This window comes from Drosophila suzukii, chromosome 3 (genome assembly GCF_043229965.1).
Source record: "Drosophila suzukii chromosome 3, CBGP_Dsuzu_IsoJpt1.0, whole genome shotgun sequence".
Classification (NCBI taxonomy): Eukaryota; Metazoa; Arthropoda; class Insecta; order Diptera; family Drosophilidae; genus Drosophila; species Drosophila suzukii.
The window spans coordinates 23,282,018-23,291,508 of record NC_092082.1 but is presented as its reverse complement, the minus strand read 5'-3'; the positions used below and the strand labels follow the sequence as shown (position 1 = coordinate 23,291,508).

The following is a 9,491-nucleotide window of genomic DNA, read 5'->3' as shown; positions in this document are numbered from 1 at the left end:
TAAATTTAACTACTTTTTCTTTATTAAATTTATCACAATATTTTGCTACTTTCTACTAAAGCTCCATCATCCGCAAAATGACTCAAATGCGAGTTACTTCCTTTTCCTTATTGACCTCATCGATTTGAACCTGAATGGGAGTGCGATACGCACTCTGAACCATCATGGACACCAGCACCATTTCCACTAGGATAAGGATATTAATGATAGCTGAAATAGGTCAAATAATAAATTAGCATATATTTTTTAATTTCTAAATTTCGTAATTGATCTAGAATCTGCTGATAGATAGATAGAAAGAAACCACCAAATAAAAAACTCACTTTGCTTGTAGATGGTGTGGTTGATGGGATACTCCCCGCCCATTTTGATGCCATCTAGCTGATCGTAAAGGACCAGGTACTGCAGTTTGCACAACATCACCACCAATTGGAGGCAGAACATCTTCTTCCTCAGCTGATAGTCGCCCCGCAGCTTGGTAATCGCCCGCACCGTGATTTGAAGGGACCAAACGCTGTTTTTGAATACCAACTCAGTTTAGAATATAATTAAATACACTAAAAGTAATAACTTACCCCAGGACAATGGAGCAGACGATGAAGGGGATGAAGAAGTACATGACCTGGTGGTACAGCTGAATGTCCCGGTAGTACAGGATGTTCATTACCAGCATGATGGACCCCTGCCAGAAGGGCATTTGCCAGACCTAAAACATAGCGTTATACAAAATAATACTTATTTATAAATCCTATTTTCCCACATACCATGTATCTGGAGATGCAGAGCTTCGCCTTGGTGGGAATTACCAGCGGCAGGCAGAGGCAGCAGCAGCAGCAAGGTGGAGTATTAAGTTGCACCGCCTCGCCGCCCGTCTCCTTCACGTAGTTCTGCTCCGAGCTTACGTAACGGAAGAGCAGGGTACGGAACACCGGTCCTCCGACCATGAACATCACGTGCATCACCGTGTGGCAGGCGAACCAGGAGTAGGGCACCAGGATGGTAACCAGGGCAGCCAGCGAGATAATCGGATACAGACCGACCATTATAATAGATGGCCTCAAGAGCGGGGTGTTCAGGTGACGCCGCAGCCGTGAGACCGTCGTGGAGAAGATGCAGATGTTCAGGATGGTCAGCAGACTGGCTATGAAGATGGCGAGGCTGAGAAAGGCAGTCATGTCTGTAAGTGAGTTGGCAAAAACCCAATTAGTCGGGAGCAGAGGATGGGGTCCTAGGAAGCAACACGAACTACTTCTATAAGTCTACGAGTAAGTAAGGTGGTTAAGGAAATTTGATTTGGTGTTTCATATACCTTTTTAACCTAAATCAAAGTACTGATGAACTTAGATTATTATTAATATCTCGAATCTCAAATTTAAAGTGCCTACACCCTGTAAAATTTGATCTTTTTTCTAACAACTTTAGATATGCCTGTAATAGGTGTTAATATTTTTGCCTAACAACTTTAGATGCAGTGTTAGGTAGGTAAATAAGTATTTGTATACCCATTCAATCGAGTTAACAAACAAGAAACTATTTCAGTAACCCAAGGATCAGTTATGGTATAACAAATTTTTGTTTCGTGCAGTATATATATATAGTTAGATATATATATTGCAAATCTTGTACTCACTTTCATAATACTCTTCCACTGTGGGGTGTGTTCGCTGGTTATGTGTGTCATTTTTTTGCAGATCCAAAGTCTGCGATATCTGTTCCGTCGGGTCCATCAATATATAGTCCTCGGTGGCATTCATCGTGCGGCTTTTGTAATTAAGGTGATAAATTCAAACTGGGGCAAGCTGGTGCAATACTTCCTGGTTTCCTTCGCTTAAGCTAAGACACTTCACTTCACATCTTTATCACTGTTCACACTATGCCAGTTAGCAGACTTTACACTTTATTAGCACTCATAGATGTATCTGAAAGTTTGCGTTTGCTGTTGTATATTCGCAATGTGAGTGCTGTCCAGCAAAATAGGGAACACAAAAAGAGGAGTTATTAACCGAGTCAGGTGAAAGTGAGAGAATTGTGCAGTATTTTTCGGTTATTAACTGATTTGATAAGAAATTGAGGCAATGCACTTGACTATATTCAAATTGACACGGCTTGTTTGCAGAAATTAATAAAATATATTATAGTTAATATACGCTAAACAAAAGTCTAGACCAGGTGTTAATACTCTCAAGCACGATCCCATGAGGAAAATTTACTTATTAGTGGTGAAAAGAAGCTACGATGACACATCTTTCTTGTCATCTGAAGTTCCCTGAATCCTTATCCAAGACCTTAATCAACCTTGGAAGGTTCAGAGCCAACTGAGAAGAGTAACGCCTTATGCTTCATTTTTATATGAGTATCCAAACACTCACGTGACAGCAAACCCAATCAAACTAATAAAAATTCACAATGATCTGCACAAAATTCATGTTTGTAGACGGTATTCAAATGATCAACTGCGTACCACTAATACAGACAGCCACCAAAATTTCCGATCTGATTCCGATTCCGATAAATAATTCATTGAAAGACAAACGAAGACCGGAGATTAGAAACCCATTTTGTGTAATACGTTATCAAATGCTCTTTTAGAAAATAAACAAACCTTTGCTGCAAAGTTATATAATATATATATTATAATATTAAAACTTTACAAAATTCCAGATAAATTTAAACTATTTGTTTTGCTTGCACTCATTACCCTAAAATGTGCCTTTTCCATGCAACTATAACAAACGTAATTAAAAATTTCAAAATAGCTGGAGTTTGAGTTAACACGTTGAAAGAGCATATAAACCTCGTTAAGTCGTTGGCTGAAACTTAAGCCAGCTGTTTATAACTAGTCTGAGGAGACGAGCACGTGATTGGAGCCTTAGGCGATTGAAGTGAGTCCATCCAGTATTTTGGAATAAAAGAGACCGAGTGGGGCTTCCAAATTCAAACTGGTTTTCGAAAGCATAGGCAGGTAGCAGACCGGCCATACCAAAACAAATTTTACGAGTAGCTTGCCCCATTGCACAGCGCGTTATGTAATCTCTTTGTTGTTGTCCATTCCCAAACTGGTTTTATATTTTTGCACAGTAATAACGCATACAACACCGTGTTGAAAGTGCCTGTAAACGCACTAAAAACATGATTCAACATCTCGCAGCACCAACAACGACCTTCAGCTCTGCTCCGAAAACGTGTCAAAGTCCCCGCGATCTGACCTCAATTAAGTCTCAGACTTCAGCGTAATCCGAAGATGGGGAAGTGAGGTAGAATCATGTCTTATCGCCGACAGCCAGAGATCACAACCCATCCGACGATCCAATTTCGTCAGTTGGCGAAAAAAGAGCACATCCATAATTAATTTACAAAGCGCCATAAATCATTTTTCCAGTAATTAGCACAAAATTCGCGGATTCGTTTTTTGTTTAGCACATTCTAAGGTGCGTAAAACAAACCGCGAAAATAAGCGTCATAAATGTTATATACAAGTATCAGCATAAAGTATATGCATATATTGGATGGAATTTTAACAGTTCGCAAATGGATTTGGCACGCCATAATCAGCAAATATAAATGTCCAAATATTAAGAAATATTTTTAGCTCTATACTCAAAACGTGCTCTTAAGAAAGGTAACACAGACATTTTAAACAACAAGTTACACTAAAAAATACGGTGACTAATGTTATTAAAGACATTGTCACCTGAGTAAACAAGAGTTTTATTTTTGTACACGAAATAGAAAATATTTATTAACGGTTATCCCAGCTTAATCTTCAATATATACCCAAAAGATATATTTGAAAAAATTTCCGGTTGAATTCCTACTTTTATAAACAGTCATTCTTTGTGGGCCCAAAAAGCGTTTCGTAAAAATAATAATAAAGTTGCTTAACTCTCCCGAAAATTGCCACAGAGAATTGCCGAAATGAAATGTAAACATTGGCCAAAAACGAATAAAGTTTTGCATTGTGCTTCTGTCACATTTTTTGTGGTAACCCTTTTAAATGAGGGATTTCTCTTTAATTTTTCACTCATATTTTTTAGCCCACTGTCATCTTGTGGCCGTCCCTGACTCTTGGCCAAGATATTTCCGAGCTCTTGCGGCTAACATAATTCAAATGCCTTGGCGAGACAAAACGAATGGCAAAAAACGCGACCTTACGCAATTCAAGCAAATTGAGCAAAGCGGAAAATGCTTGCAAAACCTAAATAAAGTAGAACCCATAACCGAAAATCAAATGCAAGTGCAGATGCAATGCCTGGGAAAAATCAAAATCAGAACTCAGACCGCAAAATGTAATTTGTTTTCTGGTCGACAAAGCAAATCATTTCCTTGCCGAAATTCTCAAGAGGAATTTGCGCAAAGTGAGTTGCGAATGCGGGGAATTTTCCCGTCTGCAGTCACCGAAGACAGCAATTCATTAGACAACGTGTCAAGTCAAGACACTTGGGAATGCCAGCTATCTAGATAAAAGTTTAATTATTTCGCTTGTACGATAATGTGTTTCAACTCCCTATTATCGCCCATTTCGAAGCTGAAAGCCAAAACAATCTTGTAAATTCCCTGAATCGTTTGTGTAAAGCACAGACTTCCCGTAAAAAATCCATTTAGGCTGAGCTAATATCTTTTGTGCCTGTTAATAACATGTAAGATAAGTTAAATATTTTTTATTCACTTCATTAACCGTCAACAAAGCTGTACGATAAATCACAAAAACAAATAGTTTTAGAATTGGCTTAAAAACCAAACATATACGGCTTTAAGTTCCTTGATTGTAACCTTGACCGTCAAAGCAGCCTTGGCATTGCACTTTATTGAATAGTTTTCAGCGTTTCAATTAAAGTCATATGCATTTCGACTTTTCTTTAATTCATGTTGATTGCCTCGGCATCCACAAATGCAGAGTAATTATTCATTACATGTTCACACGACTGTTCAGTTGTTCATTTCGCCTGGGGTTGTGTAATGTTAAGGGTCGATCACGAGTTAAACACATTATGGGGGGGAATCAATAAACAATAAAAATACTCGGCACTGCAATTGGTTGAATTATTTTTGTTTAATTTGTGCACTTTTCCCCGTTTTTATTTGTTGCCTACACTTCTCACTCGCTCTCAGCTTTTTTGTGCACTTTTTAGCCGCGTGTGTCTTATTCGCTCGCGCTCTGTTCAGCAACTGAAAATGAAACTCAAAATATTGTAGTGCCCATGCCGATCACGAACGTGAATGCGCCCATCTCAGACCACGGGCTAAAAGTCGGCACTTGGCTATATGGCATATGGCTGTGTGTGTTCGTTTCGGCCAAAACAGAAAATAGCGGTAGCAATAACCACAACACAGGCACACCTGCTGACGCGATGTGCTAATCGTCATTTGTCGATTTCAAACTCTGCTGCGGGAAAAGTTTTCTTAACACTCGCTTGTTGCGGAAGTTGCTTATTTGCCGATCAAAAAGCGTTTGCTCTGGCCAGCTGAAGTGGCACATAAAGAGGCTTGTCCTGCTAACACGTTGGTATAAGAGTTGCGAAATTAAAAAATATCTCTGCAATGGAAAGTGAAAATTTAGGCCAATGGACCATATCTTGGGCTTTTTAAGAGTCAAAAATAATCTTTTTCTAATATTTACTTTCAAAAGTAATGCGGCGTGATTTAGTTTTAGCGTTACCCATATCTTGTTATTTAGTTTTAAATAAAATACTATTAACTATATCTAAAATCATTCCTGTTGGAGTACGGTTCAATATTACGACGAAAAACTGATATACACAGAGAGAAGTGTCCAAGAACATTGTTCTTGAATTGAGAACATTCGTTCTTAAAAACCGTGTAAGTACATTTCGGTATCGATATAAGAACGAAATGGTGAGAAGAGAAAAGTTAAATTGAGTTTATTTAACAAATTTTTGATAAGTATACACTAAGGACTGAACTAATAGTTTATTTGTACATACAATATAAATAACAATATAAATAACATTTTCAACTTACAAATATCGTTCAATTTTTAAGAACATTTTCAACTCAGATGAGAACGTCAGAATTTTCTCTGTGTAGATTTATATTAAATCGTTAACAAATCTTATTGATTATCCATAAAAAATAAAAATTATTAAGCAATTCTATAAAAATTATATAAATTCGTTACTATTTTAAATTGATTATCTAAACATTTTACAATTATAAAACTTTCAGCCAGACAAAGAATACGAAACTAAAATATATATTTTTAGTAATATAATGAATATAATATATTTTTAGTAACATATAAAATATATATTTTTAGTGCAATCAACTGCTTATATTTCCCTCAGTTTAAGAGCTTTCTAACCCACTGTGCAATTGAGAAAATTGCAATCCTGTCTTCCGGTCTGACCAACCCAATATTCATCGCCATCGCTGGGCACTTAAGCTAAAAGCTAATTTGTATAGAGAAATGCCATCAGCTTATTGGTGCGTCCAGAACTTATGGTTTCCATTCCAGCAGAACCAATTAACATGTCTAACCAGGGGATAATTATTTTTCCCAGTGTTCGATACGGACCCCAGGGACCATAATTCAGGGAATATCGTGGCATACATTGAAGTTTCCAATGGCGCATCAATCAGCTCTTAATGCACGCCCCCGAGTGAAAACCTTATCCGATTATATTAACCGAAGCCGGCAGTCGAACACAGCAATTCCCATAAAATTTGATATTTAAATTAAAGTCATTAGAAACGCCATTAAGCCGAGTGGACTTCGAGTCCAAAACACAGCCCGAGGGGTGGGTATATCAAAAAACGCAAATCTAAGGCACATCCGCTCACTAATTTAATGAGCGGTCCGATGAACCTTTTTTGCCATCTCTCTTCGCTCGCACTTTTTGTAACCAATCTAAACTTAAATGCTAATTATTCAACCCAAAAATTATGCAATAAATTATGCCTCGAATGCGAACTGCCAAGTGGGCACGTTTTTATTGCAGAAGCTGCGGCGGAGGCTCATAAAAAGAAATTATGATGGCAGGCCATGCAATTTCACTTATAATTTGCAAATAAATCTAATTGTGTAAAGAGGGTCAGGAGTGATAAGGCCAATTAGAGGAGCAGATCGAAAAGGGAGAAAGTGAAAGGCGGTCAGCATGAAAAGGGCAACGAGAACAGAAGGACTTTCTCGGAGCAAAGTTTGCAAACTGATTTAATGGAACAGTTTGAAAGTTATGGCTGTAAACAAAGATAAACAATTTTTTCTGTCACTTCTGAGTTGTGAATATTTATTTATAAGCATGGAATTATAGCTTTACAATTGTGTGGGTTTGGGTGCAACCAGAAAATAAGATAGCACAAGAAAATATTTTTAGTTCAAGAGGTTTCTGTGGAAAATATTTGCACACAGTTAATTTTCTCGGAAAAGCCCCAATAAACTTCCATTGAGTTCTTTATATTCATTAAGATGACTTCTAAAGAAAAATTATAGATGTAATATGAATTCAAAGCAGGTCTGTCTAAAGTGTAATCCCAAGAATTCTTTATAAAAGGGCCTATTTTCAAAAGGTATCTGCTTGTAGGAAAACATTAAAATATCCAGGAGAACTTACTTTATATGCCCATACTCTATACATTTTCGCTTTCTGTCTGCTTTTGTGAAAAAGTATTGCATATGCAAAACAAATCTTCCCGTAGACTCATAAAATTCTTAGAAAACACTATGGAAACCCGCTCTGAATTCCTTGTTTGCTGTCAGTGATGATTGCTTGCCACCATTTCTTACCTGAAAGCCCACTGCAACCTCCGCCTCGCAGCTCCTTTGAGTCCAACCGGCTTTGAATCTAACCCCCTTTTGAAAAAGGGGGCCAGCGGCCATGCCAACTCCCACGCTTTTTGAAGAAAAGATAAAATTTTCGGGGCCCCGGGGCGACGCCTTTGAAGGCGACGTCATGGATTCAGCGCCTCGCCAGCTTTTCCTTGTCGGTTTTCATTTTCCCGCCACTGTTTATTTGCCGCCTTTGGGTTTTCATGTTTTCTTATTTTGCTCATTTTTTAGCGCTTGCTTTTTCGCAAATAAGCAACAATGCAGTCGCCATTTGAATAACACAAAAAGACGTTGACGGCGAGATGAGATGATGGGGAGCCTGGCCCAGGGCTGACTTGGCGTTCATTTCTCGGGTCTTTATGCCCCCTGATTCATTCAACTGTCGCCGTTGTTTCAATTTCAGTCCGCACTTTCATCCTCAGACTTTCGCCTTTCGCCCGTGTTGTTTGCTGTTTAACGAAGCAAATCAACAAATTGTAATGATGCCGAAGTCCTTTTCTGCGTTGCTTGCACTTTTGCCGCCACCCCCAAAAACCCTGTTTTGTTTTATTTTTTGTCCCAAATGGCAGACCCGAAACCCATTCAGATCAAGAAATTACTCCTTGGTGGACCAAGTCGAATTGGAGATACTCACTACTACGTGGGTTGAATGCATACTTAAAGGTACGGGAACTTTCAAATTTACGTGGCAATGAGCTGTGACCATTGGTCTTTGAGATCATTTAAATCTAACTGTACCCACATCTAATATATTGAAGACTTGGCTATGTACTCAATGTGTACTACACATAAATCAATGGCAAACATATTTATCTTAAAGTACCTAACTGATTGCATGAACACATGAAAATATCAGTTTGTCATCTAAGTTAAAAATGTTCTTAAAATCAATCAAGATGAATTGCTTATCTAACTAAATTATAAGTCACTAGTGTATACTTATCAAAAAGTTGTTGAATAAACTCAATTCATCTTTTCTCTTCTCACCATCTCGTTCTGATCTGAGCACAAAATGTTTTTCCACGGTTTTCAAGAACGAATGTTCTCAATTCAAGAACAATGTATATGCAAATATCAGCTATTGAAATCATAACCTTCTGAAATTCTTCTATATTTATAACAATCTTGTTAATATTTCATTAATTATCACCTCACCGATACACCCTCAACCCATTGAGACATAGGGTATCCAAACCATGGCCCGAAACCCGCATCGGCAGCCCTTTTTTGCATGGTGCGCTCCACTTGTGGCGCAGTGTGGCGTAAAATGAATTGAGACATTCGGGCTCGCATAGAAAAAGCCGGATTCTCGGCCCCAAAACCGCAGAGGTCGGTCCTTCAACAAAACAACAACTTCTGGTGAATGCAGAAGTGGCAAAACTTTGCACCACTTGCTTCCACTTCGGTGTGCATTCAGGTGAGAAGTTTTTGGTCGGCGAACAAAAGTATGCTACAAATAATTAAATCATGCAAAGGCCATTGCCGAGGTGTCTGTGTGGGTGGGCACAGAGTTAGACAGAGAGGGGGAATTGGCCGGAAACAGTAGCTCTTTCTCCCTCTCGGCTAGACAAGTTCAATGCCGCCTTAAGGTCCTTGTCAGCCTGTCAGCTAGTTTGATGTTAACTAATCGATATTTATATTATTCTTCTACCGACCTCTCCTTTTTTCTTGGTTCTTCTGTTTTTCATGAATTGGAATTTGCATATGA

At 38.4% G+C, this 9,491-nt stretch overlaps 1 protein-coding gene across 5 annotated transcripts; it reads right to left on the bottom strand.

Moving 5' to 3' along the window:
• On the bottom strand, positions 1–5,214 carry LOC108020746 (organic solute transporter alpha-like protein). Of its 5 annotated transcripts, none has more exons than XM_036815845.3 (6): positions 5,091–5,214; positions 1,631–1,961; positions 765–1,177; positions 576–706; positions 324–514; positions 1–210 (listed from the first exon to the last, which is right to left on the bottom strand). In XM_036815845.3, exons 2-6 carry the CDS (start codon positions 1,752–1,754, stop codon positions 83–85), a joined length of 987 nt encoding a protein of 328 aa, XP_036671740.3. In that variant the 5' UTR covers positions 1,755–1,961; positions 5,091–5,214; the 3' UTR covers positions 1–82. The 5 variants fall into 5 exon arrangements, with proteins under 5 accessions (XP_036671740.3, XP_065720525.2, XP_036671741.3 ...); XM_065864453.2 differs by having other exon boundaries at positions 5,020–5,155; XM_036815846.3 differs by having other exon boundaries at positions 4,911–5,154.
• Between the last annotated feature and the right edge of the window lie 4,277 nt (positions 5,215–9,491).

Coding starts and splice junctions, on each gene's coding strand:
- LOC108020746 (XM_036815845.3), bottom strand. CDS start 1,754: ATGAATGCCACCGAGGACTATATATTGATGGACCCGACGGAACAGATA. Junction 707..764: donor TCTGCATCTCCAGATACATG/GTATGTGGGAAA, acceptor GCTATGTTTTAG/GTCTGGCAAATGCCCTTCTG. Junction 515..575: donor GTCTGCTCCATTGTCCTGGG/GTAAGTTATTAC, acceptor ATTCAAAAACAG/CGTTTGGTCCCTTCAAATCA.